Below are 23,180 nucleotides of genomic sequence, written 5' to 3' on the forward strand. Positions count from 1 at the left end.
ATTCTTATAAAGGGATCTAAAGATCACAGATTCCCGCTGAAAAGGAGATTTGGTCTTTAAATTTGAGATAAAGCTTCACAATTAATTTTCTTTCCAATCTAAAGGTGTCTTTTATAAGTTTCAATTCTGTCCCATTTATTCTGTGATTTTATAAAGAATGAATAAAAGCGGTGGAACTTTTGCTTCAACTAAGTCAGACCTTTAAAGGTCTCCTTGTGAACCTTGGGATGGATATGTTGGCCGTAGAGGGAGGGTAAGGTAGATTTAACAGAATGATCATTGGATCCTAATGGTTAAGAGAGAGATTGCATGAACGAGATTGTGTACCCTAGACCTGATTTGAAATGTTCATGATATTAATTCGTTTCGATCCACCCAGTTGGTACTATCTGTTTTTCCTGGTTGGGTTGTCTAGGACTAGAGGCTGTAGTTTAAATATTAGAGCAAATCTTTCAACTGAAATTAGGAAATATTCTAATCAAAATGAGTGATAGAAGTTTAGAAACATTTTCCATAAGCGATTATTGTTGCTACATCAGTTGGTAATTTTAAAGCTAAAATCAATAGCCCTTTGCTTAATCAAAATCTATGTGCTTTGACGACTTTGGGACAACTCCAAGCACGTTATAGCTAAGTCAGAACTTCTGAAGTATAATCACAGTTATAACATAGAAAATGCTTCAGCCAATTTGCATGCATCTACGTACCACAAACAAACAGCAATTTGATGTCTGCATGTTCTGTTTTTACAATATTGTTAAGGCAAAAATATTGTCTTGACACTAGGGAACAAACCTTTGCTATTCTGTATGGAACTTGGATAAAGCCCAAGGAACATTTTTGAGAGATTTTTTACCTGCCCCGTTAATAATAAGTCCAATTCCCAAGTTGAAAACAAATTGGAAATTTTCATAGACTCACAATTTGGCGCTAGTGTAGAGAAAGTTCAAAGTATATTTTGTACTATTACATTATAATTGGATGTGAATATAGGAACTTTGTGTGGTTAGTAAGTTTGCAGATGACACCAAAATTGGTGGTGTAATGCAGATTATTTGAGTACAATGGGACCTTGTTCAGATGGGCCAATGGGCCAAGGAGTGGAGATGGAGTTTAGATAAATGTGAGGTGTTGCATTTTGGTAAGGCAAACCAGGACAGGACCTACACTGTTAATAGGAGGGCCCTGGGGAGTGTTGCCGAACAAAGGGGTCTAGGGGTGCAGGTACATATTTCCTTGAAAGTGGCATCGCAGGTAGACAGAGTGGTGAAGAAGTCGTTTGGCACACTTGCCTTCATTGGTGAGAACATCGAGTATAGGAGTTGAGGTGTCATGCGGTGGCTGTGCAGGGCATTGGACAGGCTATTTTAGAATACCGCATTCAACTCTGGTCGCCCTTCTATAGGAATGATATTGTGAAACTTGAGAGGGTGCAGAAATGAGTTACAAAAGGGTTTTGCTGGGACTGGAGGTTTGAGTGAAGGGGAGAGGCTGAATAGGCTGGGGCTTTGTTCCCTGGAGCATCGGAGGCTGAGGGGTGACCTTTATAGAGGTTTATGAAATCATGAGGGGCATGGATAAGGTCATCAGCCAACGTCTTTTCCCAGGGCTGGGGGAAGTCCAGAACGAGAGGGCATAGGTTTAAGGTGAGAGGGGAAAGATTTAAAAGCGACCTGAGGGGTAACATTTTCATGCAGAGGGTGGTATGTGTATGGAGTGAGCTGCCAGAGGAGGTGGTGGAGGTGGATGTAATTACAACATTTAAAAGACAGCTGGATGGGTATATGAATAGGAAGGGCTTAGAGGGATATGGGCCAAATGCTAGCAAATAGGACTAGATCAGATTGGTCTGATTTGGTCTGCTCGGACAGGTTGGACTGAAGGGTCTGTTTCTGTGCTGCGTGACTTTGACAGTAGCGTTTACGTTCACAAGGAATTAAATATGTAATGTTCTTTTGTTGGCTTTTCACACTTTCAAATCTGGGAACTATTTTAATAGCTTGGATTGCTAGAATCCCTGAACCAATTTTTAAAAGTCCTTCTGATGTAATATTCTTGCATCTAAAGTGAGCACTATAACACTTTAAATTTTGGCATTCTACTTACAAATATTTTAAATCCATATATTCAGAGATGTTATTACATATTTCTGGAGCAGGTGGGACCCGAACTAGGGCCTTCTGGCATAGAGGTAGGGGTCAGTACCACTGCATCATACAAGTCCAGTCATTCTGTTTAGATATTTTTACGTTATTTCCTTTTGACCTTTCACCTTTTAACCATACTTTGTAGCTCAATATGCTCTGCAAAAATGGGCAACATCTCTCCATCCAAATCCTGGTTATTTATTTGTGTATTTTACATTTTGTGTATTTGTATTTGACATTTTTTAAGGTGGGCTCCCAGTACCAAACAGTGGTGACATCATTCTCAGCATCTGTCAATTTCACAATGTCCTATGCCTAAAATCTCTACAGCCTTCCTCCCAACTGGTTTGTTAACTGCCCCACAGGTTGCCTCAATGCCCATTCATCTGTTTTATTGGTAACAATTTGTGTGAAACCTTATCAAAATCTATTAATCTTCTTCTATCTGCCACCTCTGTGATTAGCACATCAAATTCAAAATGCTTGGTAATTCTAAGCCTCTTAAATCGTGTCTTCCTGCTAACTGCTTTGAACCTCTAAAGAGACTGCCTTAAAAAAAGCAAAGCCAAAGAAAACCACAGTGCACCTAGTTGAGAGCTGATACACTTGTATTCTTCCAGATTACAGTGCCTGAAATTTCAACCAGTTTCAATTAGATGATTTTACAAGCCGGAAGAAATATAGACCTCCAAATGAATCCTTGCAATTAGAACCAGAATAATGAGTTATTTCTGAGGGCTTTTATTGGGCATTAATTAATCCTCAGAAAAAGGAAGTTGTATCCTATAATAATTTCATGATCTTGCATTGATACCAGTGGCATTGGATAAATCTATAATTTACACAAATCTATAATTTTAAGAAAGTCCATGTGTATTGTGGCCAGGAGAGTTGAGCACTGCTCTAAGTGAATAGACATCAACTGAAACAGTGACGATGAATCCATCCTTCGATCAGGTTGAGTGTTAAAGTTCATTAAATGCATGTTAGTCTGTGGTTTTCCCTTGTCATTAGTTTTCTCTACTGCCAAATTTCAAGGTAGGAGGAGTGCCGGAACCACATTAATAAAAGCAAATTGTTGTGGAAGTTCATGTGTAATGATGCATTTTAGATCAGTGATGTACTAAGCAAAATTTATTGCTGTTGTACAAGATTGTTTTTCTGACAATATTTCTTTTTCTGATAGTGTTATTCCACTCTTAAAGCAATCCATTGGGATTTTAATGCAACGTACTCCTCCAGCTTTGGATCACGTACTGCCCCAGTGCTATCAGCGGGTATGTAGAAGACCTTTATATATGCAGTATTATAGGGGGAAAAAAAGAGTGCATTTAGTATTAGACTAAACTGGAACTCTTAATCTTTCTCATTTATTCTTCCAGGTTCAACACTTGCAAGGAGTTTATAGTATAATTGATCCTCACTTTTGGACCTTGTGTAGTGAAGTCTACATCGGCACAGTAAAGCTCCTGGTAGCACCTGATGCAGATGCACGATGGATTTTGAGTCAAACACACAACATTTTCACTCAGGTATGTAAAGAGGTTATTTCTGCTGTTCTATCATGAATGTTTCTCTTTACCAATTTACAAGGTTCAAAAATTGCCAGTGACTATTGAAGAATTATTTCTATGATGCAAAGTTTAAGGTTCTCATAAAATGTAAACTATTTGTTTGGGAAACTCTTCTTACTGACATTGTACACAATATTCTGTCATTTGTATGACTAAGGGATGTATATTAAACTTATTTTTGCTTGGAGTCTCTGGCTGTGGAGACTAACATAAACTCACAATTGAATGTTCATTTGAAATTCATGGGAAGTAGCCATTCTGTAGCACAGTAGAAAAGAATGTTGAGGGGTTATTTAGGAGAACCGGGTTGCTGTTTGGATTTGACACAGCTTTACTGAGTCAATTATATAAAGTAATAGTAACACTGCTTCAAACCTATTATCGTGGAGTATTTCTTTGAAACAGAGATATTAGTTTATGGTTTGTTACAGTAGAATGGTTAAAATATGCTAATGATCTTCTGTGATACTCACTGATTCTGCAGGGTCTTTGTGTCAGGTGGCTATTCAACACCTGATGTGTTTAAGCATAGTTTAATGGGCATAGTGCACAACAAAGGGCGAGGAAAAATATCACCAGTTTCTTATGTTTGATATGTTTGGAGGTTTGGGCTGTTTTAAGTTCCTGAGGTCAAGGAGGAAATGACTGAGTGCAGGTATTGATGCAAGTTGTGATAATGTCCATATCAGTAACACTGAGCTGTTCTTTACGTAGATGAGAAAGGACAGAATCCCAACTCTTCCACCACAACATAATGCAGCCTACACACACTATCAATTCACCCAACTGACTATGGAAAGGTTCTGATGTGTTCATTATTTTAAAGACCACACAAAATCTACTACATTCCCCAAGCCTGTCCTGGTGATGACCTGCTTTTAAGCAGAATTAATTGATCGACCCTTCTGTAGACCTCTTTCAAGTACTTGAGATCCGAAAACTGGTCACTAATTTCTCAAGAAGGAATATCATTTTTCGGCATTTTGTGGAATACCAAACTTCCACCATTCACAAGCTTTGAATTTTTCTTCAAGGAGATTGCACTTGCTTTTGAGTTCAGATCTCCTTTCCAGGAATTATGCTCATGTTGATTAATTACTTCTGCTTTTTCTAAGTTATCACAAATGTTTCCAAAAGTTCTCTCAGCACCTTGTTGTAAGTAAGTTTAAACTAATGAATCTATACTTTCCAGGTTTTGGCTTTTTAAAATTAAGCCCACGCCTCTCTCTGGTCTGTGCAAACAAGTATAAATGCCATGGATTCAGCTATACAAACCAATCTCCAATCTCCAAGTTAGCACAATCTCCAAATATTTTAAGAACCTAGGGTGAAGACCACATGGTCCAGGGACTGATTTTAAGAATGCTAATTCTGGCTGGACCATTCTACATACATGTCTACTCACTCAGTCATAGCCTTACTTCTGTCTAACGTGACTCATTACTAAGTAGTGAAGATCAGTGTGGTGTACCATTTAAAAGTTTGATCACATCTTAAGCTTTACTAAACATGTCCATCAGTATTTTTCGAAGGCCCTATACAGTTCCTGATGGTTCTCTTAATTGCAAGCTAACTATTAAAGGCCTTATCATCACTGTATCATCCTTTCAGTTGTTCCTTTGCCAATTTTATAACTGCTTTATTATCTTCAGAGTAGCTTACCTTTCCATATAATTCCTTTAAGCATACAACTAGTTTTGGAAGTATTTGTTTAAATGCTGCTGCAATTGTCCATGTCTAATTGGCTTCCCAAGTAACTTGACTTAAGTCCATTTATTTTGTGAATGGAGGCCCCCTTACAAACTGGTACTCGTGTCAAATTATTGACAGTAATGTTTTAAATCTTAATAGGCTGATCTGAATTTAGTTCTTTCCTGTTGAACTGATTGGCTTGGTAGGCCATTTCATAGGGTAGTTAAGAGGCAATCACATTGCTGTGGGTCTAGAGTCCAGATATCAGCCAGATCTGGTAAGGATGGTAGATTTGTATCTCTAAAGAACACTAGGGAACAAATTAGTTTCTACAACAATCACTGATCGATCACCATTAATGAGACCAGTTTTGTAGCCCACTAGATGCCATGGTGCGATCAGTGGCAATGATAAAGAAAATAACATCTCGATTTATATAGATTTTAACAAGATAAAATGATTTGGCTGCAGTGTTTAACTTTCTTTCTTTCCTTTGTGAATTCTGTACTTCTTTTTCTAATGGAGTGGATAACTCTAGCTTATTCTCTGCTGTGTTTTTGTTGGCTGGTAGTGTTAGGTAGTGCATAAGAAGGTTCTTTTGATGCTGTCTTCTCCGATGCACAGATGTTGACTGCGTGTTTATTGAGTGGAACATTTCCAAAGCAAGTACACAGGAGCACGCTGCTGCAACATACTGCGTACAATACCAGTCGTGTATTAGAACATGCTGTAGTGTAAATTTTTTAGCATAAAAACCTACATTCACAACACTCTGGTTACGTTTTTATGAAATTGTGTTTGCTCAAATGAAAAAGGAAGCATTGAGTTATTTACTGATATTGAGAAATGTTGGTGAGAATGAAAAACATTTTTAGCTCATTTCAATGGGTGAGTAAACAAACATTTTTATTCCTTTTTTTCCCTGCAGGCAGGAGTAAGACAGCTTTACGTCCAGATTGACTTTGCAGCTCTGTAAGATTGTCTTAAAAACTTGAGTCCAAACCCTTGGTGCTGGGACCAAGGAATAGATTTAACTGCTGTTGGGTTGCTGGATTGAAACACCACCATACAATGTGCTTGATATCAACCGAGAACTATTTATTTGCAATTGTGGAAGGTTCTTCTCAAAAAGAGTTGAGAAACAGTGAAGTAATCTACATAATCACTACCCACTAGATCTGGAGCCACCTTTTATGTCTAGACCTGAAGTGTCTTATTTCATCTTGACTTTTTTTCAAGGAATAATAGCCCAGTCAGCGTTCTGGTGTATGATGAACCAAGCATCGTGTTGGTATAATCCTGCATCCTGTTTGGCAGATATGTTCCCACAATTCCTGCTATTCCTGTTCTTGTAAATATTGTTGTCCTGACTATCATTCTACTCCATGATGATTATTTTCTAATTTGTTGTACACTATACATGTTGAATGAGATGAACCATATTCAGTTTCTGAAGTGCCTTTTTCCAGTGGACATGAATTAATATTGGAAGGATAGAGAGTGGATACTGGACTCATTGGGACATATTTTATAATCATTGACCAGTAGTGAGCATCATGGTGATCAGCATGGTTCTCATGGATTTTAAGTTTTTCTTTTGAAATGAGGGGATGTTGGGATGTGAGCAAGCTTATCCTTTTTTTGTCGTGGTGGGATACAGGTAATATTTTCAATACCATTCATACTCATGCTATTCATTATATGCTGATGGATAAAAAGGAATTCCACTTGCATCGTGGCAATTTTACACATGGATGATTGATGTGTGTTCATCCTGGATTGGGCTGGGGTTGAAAATGTACACTGTGGCAGAGGATCCATGCACAGTGGATCTTATCGGAAAACAAATATTCTTATCGTAAAAATGTTAAGATTTTTAAAAAAGTCCTCTGCTCCTACTTGGACTGTTTGTTTGCAGGTGATCCGCTCTTGGGTAAAATTCAGTAAAACTACAGTTTTAAACCCTTGGGGGGAAAAAAAAAAGCTTTGTTAACTAGCTCTACAAGGCAAAATTCTGCAGATGCTGGAAATCTGAAATCTAAACAGAGAAAGTACTGGAAGTACTCAACAGACCAGACAGCTTCTGTGCATTAAGAAACAATGAATGCTTTCAGCTGGTTACCTTTAGAAACTGAGAAAGATGCTGCCTGGCCTGCTCAGTATTTCCAGCCTTTTCTGTTCACATTTATAAATTGGTTAGCTAACTTTAGATTCAAAGAGGGACTTTTTTTATTATGCCAGACACTTGCCAGAAGGAATGGGTATGTTGTGAGTTGATGTATTTAGTGAATGGTTTCTTAATGTTTGTGCTGGTCTACTTTAAACAGGTATTGTGGACCAACCAAGTGTAGATTTTTTTGCTCTCAGCAAGAGCTTGGATAATCTGGTTTCTTCTTCAATAGATTGTAACTGTAAAGAGGCAGTGGGAGGACTGTGGTCCTAATGGAACTTAACTGAGGTTAAGTTGCAAAGTAATGATGAAAAGACTAATGAAAAATCAGTGCCCAGTGGTCCATCAGGAGAAATTGCCCAGAATTGTGTTGCCCCTGTATCACTGACTTGGAGTATGTCAGAATTCCACAAGTGAGTGATAGTGAGGTGCAAAGCAAAAGACTGCAATCTGCTTGCAATCGAGAAACCAGACAAAGCTTTTTTGTTTCAGCTGTTTCGACAGTGAGTGAAATCTACTGTAAATTATTGAAATTCATCCGGCAATTAAACTGTTCGGTGAAGTCAGCTGCATAAGGAAATGAATTTGGAATATGAAGCAGTATCTTGCAACAGTTGCCAAATTGCATTGTTCAAGGCAAATGTTTACAGCTTGGAAACCTTGATAATGATTTAACTGTTTACACACAAGCTGTAATCACTTCCTGTATGACTGTGCAGGATAAATTCATGGTACTGCACAGATATTCCCTTCTCCCTCCCTTGCCCAGACTCTATCTGTAAAACAATTATGTGATTTGTGAAGTTCACGTCATTGCAGGTCTGTATCTCTCAATTTACAAGCTACAAGTTAAGTGTTCACTTCCCAAAATGTGAATAACTCCTACACAGGGTAACATTATCTGATAAACCTCAATAAATAAATACTTCTGCATCAAAGCAAAAGTATTTATATTGTTTTGAGAGGGAATTGTCGCTGTTCTCTTTAAACAAAATAGCTACTGTGTTGGGTGTAGAATGCATTGTTGCTGCTTCTGGGAACATTTCCAACATTAAATCAAAGGGGTCTTTGTTTTGTACTAAGCCTTTGCCTCTACCCATAAGTTAATTGGGCATTTGAGGAGAGAAGAGAGTTGTATTATTTTATTTGAAAGAAGGGTTGTCAGACTTTTTTTCAGTTTCGCAGCTTTGAACAGGACTGTCTGAAATCCCACCTGGCAATCTTGAGCTGTTCAGTAGTTTTTTTGAGTTGATTTTAAATATCATAAATCTCTTGAAGGTCTGAAGAGGTTCAGTACAGTATTTTAATAATTTGAAAGACTTGTAAATTTCACCAAAGCAATTTGAAGTACGCACAACTATGAAGTAAAGTCTCTACAGTAAACTGTCTTTTCAATCAACTTGTCAGACTTATAGAAATATGCATAATAAATATTTTGACAACATCATTTTGTGCAAGTTTTTAAAGCTTTCATTTTTATTTTCCCTTGCAGGAATGATCAGCATTAACCAGCTCCTTCTGATTTAATGCTAAGTTACAGAACATTACTCCCTATTATTTCATCACATACTTTTACTGAAATTCTGGGATCACTGATCTTAACGTTAGGACAATAACTTGTGGCCAATTGGTGAGCTCAGGAACTGTAACATAATGTAGTTAAGCTCCGTAAATCTATTACCATGCAAGTATTTTTGAAAAAGTATGCGTTGTTTTCATTGTCAGTTAAACAAACTGTCCCATCTCCACTTTAAAAATTGTTTTTTAAAATAAACAAACCTCTTGTGACTGTCCATTGTGCCTGTACTGAGACAGCAGTTCTCTCTCAAGTTGATCAAGGAAAAATAAATATGAAGATACAATCTGTACATAAGTTAATTCATACTTCTCATTTATTTCCATCTTTTTTAATTATTGGGACACTGGTGAAGGGGAGGTTTTTAGTGTGCTGAGATGAATATTGATGTTCTAAGAAGGAAGGGAGCAGACTTGATTTGAGATAATAAAATGGAGTAAGTGAGCTCAATGCAGGGCTCATGACTGCAGCATTGTCACATTCAGTTTAAAATAAGAAAGGGAAAAGGCAAGGTTGAAAGCAGTGTAGTTGCAACAAAATAAACAGAAGTCAAACTGCAGCCAGAACCGAACGTTGTCCAAGAGACCTCAACTCAACTCCATTCAACCTCTCCCCAACGAAACGCATAGCCCTTCACTCCAAGCCTAACCTCACTATCAAACCTGCAGATAAAAGGACGCAGTAGTGGTATGGCGCATTGACCTTTACATAGCTGAGGCCATGTGCCAATTCTCCTCGATCATGATCCACCCCCCCCCCCGACCACCAAAACATCCTCTCTCAAACCACTCTGTTTTCTCCCCCAGTCCAGGAACACCCCACCTATGTCCAGGATGCCACCCACGCCCTCCACCATCTCCAAGACTTCCAATTCCCTGGCCCCCAATACCTCATCTTCACTATGGATGTCCAATCCCTGTACACTTGTATCCCCATGCGGAGGGCCTAAAAGCCCTCTGCTTCTTCCTCTTCCGCAGGCCCAAGTCCCCCTCCACCGACACCCTCATTCGCTTAACCAAACTCGTCCTTACCCTTAACAACAACTCCTTCAACTCCTCTCACTTCCTATAGACTAAGGGGGTGGCCATGGAAACCCGCACAGGCCCAAGCTATGCCTGCCTCTTCATAGGATATGTGGAACAGTCTGTCTTCCACTGCTACACTGTCACTATCCCCCACCTCTTCCACCGCTACATCGATGACTCTATCGGCACTGCCTCGTGCTCCCATGAGGAGCTTGAACAGTTCGTCAACTTTACTAACACCTTTCACCCCAACCTCAAGTTCACCTGGGCCATCTGATACCTCTCTCTCCTGACTGGACCTCTCTGTCTCCATCTCTGATGACCACCGAAACTGACATCCATTTCAAGATCACTGACTCCCACAGCTACCTAGACTACACCTCTCCACCCACATTCTCGCAAGAATGCAATCCCTTACCCCCAATTCCTCCGCCTCCGCTGCATCTGCTCTCAAGATGGGGCGTTCCACACCCGAACATCCCAGATGTCCTTTTACTTCAAGGACCGCAACTTCCCCCCACTTCGGTGGTCGAAAATGCTCTCAAACCCATCTCTTGCATTTCCCGCACCTCTGCCCTCACAAACCCTCCACCCCCCCCTACAAAAATAAAGACAGAATTCCCCCTTGTCCTCACCTATCACCCCACTAACCTCCATATTCAACATATCATTCTCCGCCACTTCTGCCACCTATAATCTGACCCCAAAACCAAGGATATATTTTCCTCCCCACCCCTATCTGCCTTCCGTAGGGACCGCTCTCTCATGGCTCCCTTGTCCACTCCACCACCCCCAGTACCTTTCCCTGCAACCGCAGGAAGTGCTACACCTCCCCCTTCACCTCCATCGAAGGCACCAAACGAGCCTTCCACATTAAACAGATGTTCACCTGCACATCTGCTAATGTGGTCTATTGCATCCGCTGCTGCCGATGTGGCCTCCTCTACATTGGTGAGAACAAGAGGAGGCTCAGAGACCGTTTTGTAGAGCACCTGCGCTCTGTTTGCTCCTCCCACCTCACTGACCAATCCCTACCACTGCCTACCCGCACTCAACTGTCATCATCCCACCTACCTTCCTCAGTACCACCCCACTCTCTATTTATTTCTGAGCTCCCTTCCCCTTCCCCCATTTCTGAAGAAGAGTCCTAACCCAAAACATCAACTTTCCTGTTCCTTTGCTGCCTGGCCTGCTGTGTTTCTCCAGCTCCACAGTGTTATGTCCAACTCCAGCATCGGCAGTTCTTACTAATCTCTCGATGTTACGTGCTCAAATGAATGGGATTGCACAGAGTTACGTTCCATGAAAAAGCAGTTGTCGAGTGAGACCTTTTATAGATCGCAAGATCGAATCTAAGAAGCGCTTTCATCATTGGGTATGGTGTAAACTTTGGTAATTAACATTAGACAGGTATGCAGGAGGCTGAAAGATCAGTAGACTCCAGCCTGACCTTTGGTGTAAATGTGTGAAATGGAGGGAGGCCTATAAGGCCACAGTGATAGAAACTGCACATCACAAGAATATTTGCTTCTGAGAGTTAGGGTTACTGGGATATCAGGCTGCCACATTACCCATAGTAACCCCAACCATTCAGTTGTCCTCATTTCCAGTCAAAGTGCTATCCCTGTGGAGATGTGGGTTATATCCAGACAGTGTGTTGGAGGAGAGGGAACTGTAATGCTCCAAATATGGTAAAGTTCTAGGTCGCTGCCGTGCATCAGGTGGAGGTCAGACTAAATGCAAATGTGATTCAAGAGCCTGAAAATCATCCAAAGCACCTCTGATTGATATGGAATCAGAAGTTGATGTTAGTTAGCAGCAAGGTCGAGAGTTGTTTTCAGTTAAAGAGCAAAACACACAGATTTTTGTGTTTTCTTGTGTAGACTGTGTCTGGTTGTGGTCATGTGGGTACGTTGTCATGTTTGTGTGTGCATGGTTGTGGTCATGTGCATGTGTCATGTGTGCGTGTCATGTGTGCGTGTCACTGTGCACACATAGGTGTCATCGTGTGTATGCATGTGTGCTTGCTATTGTGTCAATGTTGTGTGACAGAGAGAGAGAGAGAACTTACTCACTTGATTTCAGAAACTCGCCTATACATTGTGGAACAGTTGCTTGAAAGAGGAAATCTGCTGGGTTATCTGTCATGCATCTCTATCACCTAAATTCTTCCTGCAAAATGTGTGAAATTCACAAAGCGTCAACAAATCAGCTAAATCAATTGGTAGAGCAGAATGATTCAGATCTTGGACTAATATAAATCCACCAATGTCACACTGCCAGTCATTCCGAGGAGTTAGTCTTTTCAGTTCAGGATTTGCCCAGTCAGAAATGTTGAGAGAGCAGACTCAAATCCTGAAGTGGATGAGGAGGAAGCCAGATAGGAAAAATAAATTATTTTTTAAACGTGTTAAGTCAAATTCTATTTTTGTTCTATTTTGGTGTTAATGAGGACCATGGTTTTAACATGTGAATCACTCTGGAAGGTTTGATCATATGTTGGTGTGATCACCGTAATAACACGTTTGCAACTCTATGTATATGTGCCATTTTAAATTCTAAAGTTTAATTTTTTTTAGCTGGGGCAGATGTGTCGGTATATTACAGGAACCGAGCATTTTAAATTGCCCTGTATATAAGGTGAGTGTAACAACTGCCTGCAGCTGAGCATTAAAGTTTTACTCTGTGCAATACACTACATCAGGTTTGTTTCAAGTTAAGAACAAACGGAATTGATTCAAGATCAGAGTTCCAGGTTTGGATACAAATGAGGTTAAATTTGACAGTGAATTCTTTCCAGGGTAGCTAGTCATATATAAAGTGAATGGCAACCAATTGAGAGGAAATAAAGCTTTTGCTAGGCCCACTGAGTTATGGACAGGGACTTTCCACATGTGCTACTGAACCTTCAGTGGAAGTGCAGAGTAGACAGCCTTGCCAGAAACACTTGGTGGAAGAGCAGGAGTTTTGAGGTTCCAGCCTTGGAGAAAACAGGTGAGAAATTAACAAAAAGCCTCTGCCATTCAGTCAATGATGCAACCTCACAAGCCACCCCAATGTAACCACCACCTATTGGAGATAAAACCTGACAACAACTCACTGGGGTTGGGGGGAACACTGCAAACAAACATTTCAGATTTCCTAACACCTTTGGAGAATGTGGTTCCACCATTCTTCAGCACGCCTACTGCTATAACTGGAGGAGTCCCTTTTTTGGCCATTTCAACATTCTTGTGTGTAATAATACATCAACCATCAAACTGTAAGCGAGTTCAGTCCTTTATCTCAGAGCAGCAGCCTTTGTTTTCTGCACTGGCAGGCTGCCTCTTATTAGAACCCTGTTGGCTTTCCCTCGAATAAGTGGTTAACTTCTATCATCAGATGCCTTTTGATTTATGGCCTTGTGAGCATTCCTCCTCATCTTACACACATGTTGGGAGTTTTCACATTGCCAGTGTGTGGCACTGTACTAGTCTGTACTAAATTATATCAGTCACACACTTTGTACTTGCTCTCAATTCATTTCAGTGAGTATGAATTACTTTGCCTTGTGTACCCCACAAAGTAAAAAACAATGAAACCTGTGATCCAGTCTTACAATTGAACAAAGCAAATTTCACTAGTTCTGAAGCTCCAATCAAATCCACTCATTCATTATGCAACCTCAGCTAGTTACCCAATACTTCCTTCTCACTTTCTCATTTCTGACTAATTGTGTTGCTTGCTCTACTCAACATAAGCAGCTCTTGGTATCTGCTGTTCCCTGGTAAATCTTGTTTGACTCAATACCACCAGAGAGATTCAGGGCATCTTTGTGGTACAGTATCTCTGAGATGACACTACCTGTTGAGAAAATTCGAACAAGTCCAATCCAGACACCATAAGCCAATACCAAAACCAGGCAGGTAAACTACACTTCAATGCACACTAACCAGCCAAACTACCTGACCTACAGAGCTCTGTAATATTGGCTGGTGCTGGTTAGAAAGGCAGTACCAATCCAGTCCACACCAGCGATACCAATGTTTACACTTATACATCTCCAAAGTTTTAATTCCACCAAGATATCAGGGATGTAAATCTAAAAGGAGAAAGATTATGCAGTGTGGAAAAACAGAAGCTGTGTCAGTTAGTGCAGATTTCCCAGAAGTTTAGATTTTTGAACATGGGAATGAGTTTCCATGGCAGCAAGACTAGCCGAACAAAATCAAACAACAGAAATAGACATACAGCACAGAAACAGAACCTTCTGCCCTAACAGCCCATACCGAATATAATCCCAAACTAAACGAGTCCTACCTGCCTGTGCGTGGCCCACATCCCTCTAAACCCTTCCTATTCATGTACTTATCCAAATGTCTTTTAAACTTTGTAATTGTACCCACATCCATCACTTTCTCTGGAAGTTCATTCCACACATGAACCATCCTCTACATAAAAAAATTTGCCTCATGCTTTTAAAATCTCTCACCTCTCACCTTAAAATGTGCCACCTAGTCTTGAAATCCCCCTTCCTAGGGAAAAGACAACTACCATTAACCGTAATGTATACCCCTCATGATTTTATGAACTTCTATAACATCGCCTCTCAACGTCTTATGGTCCAGTGAAAAAAGTCCCAGCTCATCCAGCCTTGCTTTATAACTCAAACCTTCTACATCCGGCAACATCATGCAAAATCTATTTTGAACTCTCTCCAACTTAATAATACATTTCCTATAACTGGGCGACCGGAACTGGACACCATATTCCAGAAGAGGCCTCAGCTGTACAACCTCAACATGACGTCCCAACTCCTATACTCAAAGGTCTGATCAATGAAGACAAGCATACCAAATGCCTTTTTAATCACCCTGTCTATATGTAACGCAAAAAATTCAAAGACTTATGTACCCGAACCCCTAGCTCCGTCTGTTCTACAACATTACCCAAGGCTCTACCATTAATTGTATAACCCCTACCCTTGTTTGTTGTACCAAAATGCCATACCTCCCATTTATCCAGATTGAATTCCATCTGCCATTTTTCAGTCCATTGACCCATTTGATCAAGATTCCCTTGTAATCTTAGAAAACTTTCTTCACTGTCTAATATGCCACCAATTTTGGTGTCATCCACAAAATTACTACCCATGCCATCTGTATTCTCATCCAAATCCTTAATATAAATGACAAACATAAGAGGACCCAGAACCGATCCCTGTGGAACACCACTGGTCACAGGCCTCCAGTCCGAAAAGCAACTCCAACATTACTCTCTGTCTCCTGCCGTTAAGCCAATTTTGTATCCAACTGGCAAGCTCACCCTGAATCCCATGTGACCCAATTTTACTAATTAGTCTACCATGCAGAGCTGTGTTGAAGGCTTTACTAAAGTCCAAGCAAACAACGTCTACTGCTCTGCCCTCATCAATCTTTTTGGTAACTTCCTCAAAAACTCAATCAAGTTTGTGAGATATCATTTTTCTTGCACGTTTTTCATGCTGACTATCCCTAATCAATTTTTGCATCTAAACATTCATAAACCCTATCTTTTAAAATCATCTACAACAATTTACCCACACCGAAGTCAGACTCAAACGTCTATAGTTCCCCAGTTTCTCCTCACAACCTTTCTTAAACAAAGGTACAACGTTAGCCACCCTCCAGTAATCAGGTGCCTCACCTGTACTTACAGATGATACAAATATTTCTGCAAGGGGTCTCACAATTTCCTCCCTCAACATTTTGGGATACATTAGATCAGGTCCCGGAGATGTATCCACCTTATATTCTCTAAGACCTCCTCAACTTCCTTTTCTGTAATGTGAACTATTTCTAAAATATCAAAGTTTACTTCTCTGCATTTTCTAGCCTCCATTTCTTTCTCCACAGTAAAAACTGATGTGAAATATTCATTTAGCATTTCTCCCATCTCCTGGGGTTCAACTTGATCTTTAATAGGCCCTACCCTCTCTCTAGTTACTCTCTTGCCCTTAATGTACTTGTAGAATCTCTTTGGATTATCCTTAACCTTATCTGCCAGTGCTATCTCATATCCCCCTTTGCCTTCCTGATTTCTTTCTTAAGAATACCCTTACACTCTTTATATTGATTAAGAGATTCAATTGAACCAAGTTGTCTATATCCAAAACAAGATTCTCTTTTATTGTTGACTAGAAATCAATATCTTTATTCATCTATTGTTCCTCTATCTTACCAGCCTTACCCTTCACTCTAACAGGAGCCTCTGAACTCGTCATCACACCCTTGAAAGCCTCCCACTTGTCAGACGTCCTTCTACTTGCGAACAGCCTACTCCAATCAACTTTAGAAAGTTCTTGTCTCATACCATTAAAATTTGCCTTACTCCAATTAAAAACTTAAATATAAATCCACCTGCACTGCTCAGATTTTTGTTTTCAATTTCCATCCAGCAACAATTGCAGAGAAAGGAATTGTCCATAACGAATATTATAGATGCTACAAGTACTTTGATAAACAGTTGCCTACCCCCTGCCCTGCTGCTGATCCCCGCAAAATCAACTTATTTCCAATCATTTGTGGGTGGAGCTGGAGAGTGTAGCTCCTCGAATCATACTGTCATGATCACGTTTCTACTGATGGAGTTGCCCTGAGATCAGAAACTCCCCCTTGCTGACAATCACTCACCATGGCCTTGCAGTAAACTCAATCCAAGACGTTGGGCAGTTTGCCATGTTCTGGTGTTAGAACACCAGCATGAGCAGCTGCCAAATGGGCACATTCCATTTCAAATGACTTGAACTATCTAGATCTGACTTCCCCTAATCCATATAAATATATATCACATTTACGGAAAAATACTCACCCCTCTGTATTCAGTGGAAGAAATCTGTAGCTTCATGGAAGATGAATTCCTTGACAGACGATCTATTATTTGGGAGAATGTAAATCCTGTTTGTTTGCATGGAGATCGCTTTGAAATTAAGTCTCAAATTGCATCTACATAATTACTGGATTGAAGAAAACATTTCCAACAGCTACAAAATTTCACTTTTGTACCTAGTTGTACATTGCTTTGAAAATGAGGATTTCCTTAATAATGTCCAAACAATTTTTGTGTTGGATAAAGTCCTGTACGATACAGCACAATTCAACCTATAATAATGGCCTAGTGGTATTATTGCTGGACTGTTAATTCAGAAAGGCAGATAATATTCTGGGGACCCGGGTTCAAATCCCACCCTGACAGATTGTGGAATTTGAAATCAATTCCAAAAAAAATCTGGAATTAAGGATCTAATAAATCTATTGTCGATTGTTGGAAAAGCCCATCTGGTTCACCACTGTCCCTTTAGGGAAGGAAACTGCCATCCTTACCTGGTCTGGCCTACATGTGACTCCAGACCCACAGCAATGTGGTTGACTGTTAACTGCTCTCTGGGCAATTAGGGATGGGCAATAAATGCTGGCCTAGACAGCGACGCCCTCATCCCGTGAATGAATTAAAAAAACCAATAACAAGGTAATATTACCAACATATGAAGTAGGCCACTGAGTAAAATCACAGCTGATCTGTTTCTATTCCACATTCCCATCTTTCTTGATTTTAAACCCTAAATCTTTCCTACATTCACCTTGTCAAGATTGCTCAGGATTTTATATAATTCAATCAAATCACATTCACTCTACTAACCTGTAGCGGAAACAAGCCCAGTCAACCCAACTTTTCTTCTTAAGACAACCTACTTATCCAGTGGTCAGTCCAATAAAATCTCCTCTGGACTGTCATAGAATTATAGAGATGCACAGCACAGAAACAGACCCTTCGGTCCAGCTTGTCCATACCAACCAGATATCCCAGATAAATTCAGTCACATTGGTAAGTATGTGGCCCATATCCCTCTAAACCCTTCCTATTCATATACCCATCCAGATGCCTTTTAAATATTGTAATTGTACCAGCCTCCACCACTTCCTCTGGCAGCTCATTCTATACACGCACCACCCTCTGCGTGAAAAAGTTGCCCCTCAGCTCCCTTTTATATCTTTCCCCTCTCACCTTAAACTGTCTTCAATGCATTTCTTTCTTTCCATAAACAAGGAGATTAAAACTGCACACAGCATTTGAGATGTGGTCTCATCAATGCCCTGCATAACTGAAGCCTGACACACCTCGCTTTTATAAAAAAAAAGACCAGTGAAGCTGGAAATCAGAAACAAAATCAGAAATTACCGGAAAAACTCAGCAGCTCTTGCAGCATCTGCTCAATTTTTCCAGCAATTTCTATTTTTGACCCTTGCTTTTATGTTCTTTATCTCTTGTCATAAAGGAGAACATCCCTTTTGCCTTCCTAATTATGTACTGTACCTGCACATTAATGCTTATTGCGATTCATGCATTGGAATACCTAAATCCCTCTACACCTCAGAATTCTCCAGGTATGTAATACTCTGCTTTATCATTCTGCCTGACAAGGTGAATATTATAGTCCATATCCCAAATTTTTATTCACTCAACTTATCTTACCACACCCCTATGACCTCTTCACATGACAACATACTTTCCTACCCAGTTTTGTCATCTGCAAACTTAGTTACCACAACTTTGCCCCTCATCCAAGACATTGAAATAAATGGTGAAAAGTTGAGGCCCCAGGACAGATGACTGCGACATCTTCCTGTCACATCCTGCTAATCAGAAAAAGACCCATTTACGCATTCTGTGTTTTCTGCCAGCTAGATAATCCATGCTAAAATGTTACTTTGTACACCAGCAGCTCCCACTTTGGATAATGACCTTTTATGAACCATCTTGATGAATGCTGCCTTGAAATCCAAGTACTGTACAGGACATCTACACACTCCCTTTATCCACATTTTACTCAATGAAACAATTCTAATACCATAGTTAAACATGATTTCCCTCTCACTAAACCATGCTGACTCTTTCTGATTGCCTTGCGCTTTTCTAAGCATCCAATTATAACTGCTTTCTTGATCAATTCTAACATCTTCCCCAGGACAAACATCAAGCTCACAGACAAAAATCAACTGTGAGTTGCTCTTCCTCTTTCCTGCGTAGTTCTGGCATGTTGCAGTGAGTGGTGGCCTGTTTAAATAGTATTCTAATACAGCTTTGTTTGTGGACGTCAAGAACATTGAAATAAAATCAGCAACGAGATTATGGTATCCTTTGACGTCACAGTATTATTCATGTCAATTGAATCCCATTAGCCAAAGAAACACTGGCTACATTACTACAGGAAACAGGAATGCAGACGATCAGCTCCATCAGCAATGACGACATACTCAAACTACTAGACTTATACCTCACCACACACTTCATCTTTAATGGTCAAGGATACAAACAGATCAATGGCACACCCATGGGGTCACCCATGTCAGGAATCATCGCAGAGGCAGTCATGCAAAGACTGGAACACACTACCCTCCCCCTCATTCAACCTAAACTGTGCATCTGGTAAGTGGACGACACATTTGTCATTATTAAATGCACCAAACTAGAAGAGACCCATCAGCTCATTAACACTATTTAAACAGGCCAACACTCACAGCAACACACCAGGAAAGAGGAAGAGCACCTCTCTACAAAATCTTCACTATGAACGGATATCCCCGTAACTTCATCCGCAGGTGCCTACTAAATAGACAACAACAGGAGGACACAGTATGCCCTAACACATTGCCCACACTGTCCTACATCAAGAACGTTTCTGAACTGACAATGAGACTCCTAAGACCACTAGGAATCATGGTAGCACAGAAGCCCACAGCCACTCTACAACAAACACTCATAAGGATTAAAGACCCCATCCCCACAACATGCAGAACCAACATGGTTTACAAAATACCATGCAACAACTGCCACAAACGTTACATTGGACAGACAGGAAGGAAACTAGCCATCAGAATACATGAACATCAACTAGCAGTAAAACAACACGATGAACTTTCCTTAATATCAGTACACTTAGACAATGAAGGCCATCAATTTAACTGGGACAAGGTAACCATAGTAGCCCAAGTCAAACATAGACACGCATGGGAATTCCTAGAGGCATGGTTCTCAACCCATAATGTAATCAACAAACATATAGAATTGGACCCCATATACAAACCCATACAGAACAAAACCGGAAATGACAGTACTCACCATAACGATCCGGACAGTATAAATTTCAAGCGGAGTAGAACAACATCGCTTCATCGGAGGCCTCACTGATGATGTTACCTAGTATGGTGACAAAACGTCTGAACGAGAACAAGCCAGCTCAGCGAGCAAGTCAACAACCTCACCCACAACCCGAGCTACAAATCTTTGTTAAAACCTTAAACTGTAATGAGTGCTGGGTTAGATAAACTTGCTGGAGATCTTCCATGCTTATTAATTAACTATCAAAAGAACATGGCTTCAAGAATAAGTCAAGATCTGTAATTAACAGACTGAATGGATTTCCAGTCATGTAGTATGCTGAATGCCACATCAACTCAACTTCCTCTACACATATAACAAAATAATTTCTAAAGATTTGCAAATGAAATTCAACTCCTACAAACTCCTACCCTCAGGTTATTTTTTTGGCAGGAAAAGCAAACATTTCACTATGATCCTACTTTCATGACAGAGGCAGCCTCGCTTATGTGGTCCTTTCCCATGGAGGGAGAGTGATGGCTGCAATCTGTTCATTGGCACCTCTGGAAATCAAAGCTCTTCCTGACAGAATGTGTTCTTGTCACAAATAAAGCTTGCTGCTGGGAAAGAGGGACTGAGTGAAGGAGATTATGTCATATCTAAGAGATATCATTCTGAAGTAGAATTCCCTTAATACTTTCAGAATACCCTAAGCTTTGACAGTTACACATTTTTCTACACTATAGAAAATTAACCAGAATTAATTAGTTGTGGGAAAACCAATTTATTTCCCCATTTATTGCCCACCCCAGAGGACAATTAAGAGTCAACCACATTGCTATGGAGTCTGCAGTCACATGTAATCCAGACCAAGTTAAGATGGCAGTTTTCTTCCCTAAAGGTCTTACACTTTATGGTAAGGTCCTAGAGAGTGTTGCTAAACAAAGAGATCCAGAGGTGCAGGTTCATAGTTCCTTGGAAGTGGTGTTGCAGCTAAACAGGGTAGTGAAGAAAGCGTTTGGTACACTTGCCTTTATTGGTCAGTGCATTGAGTATAGGAGTTGGGATGTCATGTTGTGGCTTTACAGGACATTCGTTAGGCCACCTTTGGAATACTGCATTCAGTTCTAGTCTCCCTGCTATAGGAAAGATGTTGTGAAACTTGAAAGAGTGCAGAAAAGATTTTCAAGTATGTTAACAGGGTTTGGAGTGTGTGAGCTACAGGGAGAGGCTGAATAAACTGGGGCTATTTTCCCTAGAGTGTCTGAGGCTGAGGGGTGACCGCAGAGGTTTATAAAATCATGACAGGCAATGGATAGGGTGAATAACCAAGGTCTTTTTCCCAGGTTAGGGGAGTCCAAAACTAGAGGGCATAGGTTTAAGGTGAGAGAGGAAAGATATAAAAGAGACCTAAGTGGCAGCTTTTTCATGCAGAGGGTGGTATGTGTACAGAAGAAACTGCCAGAGGAAGTGGTGGAGGCTGGTACAAATACAACATTTAAAAGGCATCTGGATGGGTACATGAATAGGAAGGGTTTAGAGGGATTCAGGCCAAATGTTGGCAAATGCGACTAGATTAATTTAGGATATCTGGTCAGCATGGATGAGTTGGACCAAAGGATCAGTTACTGTGCTGTACAACTCTATGATTCTAGTGAACCAGATGGGTTTTTTCCTTCAATCGACAACAGATCCATGGTCGCCATTAGACTCTTAATTCCAGATTTTCATTTAATTCAAATTCTACCATTTTGGGAGACTTGAACCTGGCTTTCTGGATTAACAGTCCAGCGATAATACCACTAGGCCATCGCTTCCCCTTATTTGGAATTGTGTTAAGGTTTGCTTTAGAGAAAGTTTTCCTCCACGCTGCTCTTCAACTTGTACAGCCAGGCCCTATAGTTTCTAACTGGATTTTAGGAGAGATTAGAACTATTTCACATTTTAAAGTGCTAAATTGTTACATGTTCCTCGCCCAGCTGATTCATCATGCATAGGTTCAGTGGAAGCCAGCTTCATATTATAATCTAGATTCATACAGTGCAGAAAAGGCCCTTCAGCACCAATATAACTACTACTAAAAGTGTGCTAATCCCAATTTCCTGCATTTGCCCCATATGTTTTAATGTTGCGACACTTGAAGTACTCATCCAAATTTAGAATAGAATAGAATAGAATCCCTACAGTGTGGAAACAGGCCCTTCGACCCAACAGGTCCACACCGACCCTTGGACCATCCCACCCAGACCCATCCCCCTATAACCCACACACCCCTGAACACTACGGGCAATTTAGCACGGCCAATCCACCTAACCTGCACATCTTTGGACTGTGGGAGGAAACCGGAGCACCCAGAGGAAACCCACACAGACACGGGGAGAATGTGCAAACTCCACACAGACAGTCGCCCGAGGCTAGAATCGAACCCGGGTCCCTGGTGCTGTGAGGCTGCAGTGCTCAATTATTTGACATAATTAATTGTTCTGAAACAATATCCATCACTTCCAAACATTCTCTGAAGTGTCTCCAGACTATTACAAGGACTATGTTTAATTGCTGCCACAAAAAAAAAGCACTTACTGCAAAGGGAGACGTCATATGACCCTGGCAGACCAGCCACATTAAAGGTACAAATACATTTCTGCAAACATCCCCTTTCTCATTAAGAAAAAACACTACTATTTGCAGTCAAAAGTTATGCAAGTTACCCAATACACATGGTCACAAAGAAAATCTAGCTGGTTCCTTGACTTTCGTCAGTCTCTGCATATTGTTATAATGGAGGCTAAAAGAAGCACATTGTTTCTTTAGTTCCACTACTCCACAAGTTATCCACAACCAAAGTTAAACCCTGTCTATCTTGTGCTGTCTGCATTGGCA

At 40.4% G+C, this 23,180-nt stretch overlaps 1 protein-coding gene across 1 annotated transcript in view; it reads left to right on the forward strand.

Annotated features, from left to right (window-relative positions):
- The window catches only part of LOC109915342 (zinc transporter 7), a 41,594-nt gene extending 32,133 nt beyond the window's left edge, over window positions 1-9,461 (forward strand). Inside the window, exons 5-7 of the mRNA XM_020514951.2 lie at window positions 3,334-3,424; window positions 3,530-3,679; window positions 6,342-9,461. Coding sequence (XP_020370540.2) covers window positions 3,334-3,424; window positions 3,530-3,679; window positions 6,342-6,389 — 289 coding nt within the window. The 3' untranslated portion in view covers window positions 6,390-9,461. The remainder of the gene's footprint in view (window positions 1-3,333; window positions 3,425-3,529; window positions 3,680-6,341) is intronic.
- Window positions 9,462-23,180: the final 13,719 nt, after the last annotated feature.

Source organism: Rhincodon typus, chromosome 10 (genome assembly GCF_021869965.1).
Source record: "Rhincodon typus isolate 14 chromosome 10, sRhiTyp1.1, whole genome shotgun sequence".
NCBI classification, from domain to species: domain Eukaryota; kingdom Metazoa; phylum Chordata; class Chondrichthyes; order Orectolobiformes; family Rhincodontidae; genus Rhincodon; species Rhincodon typus.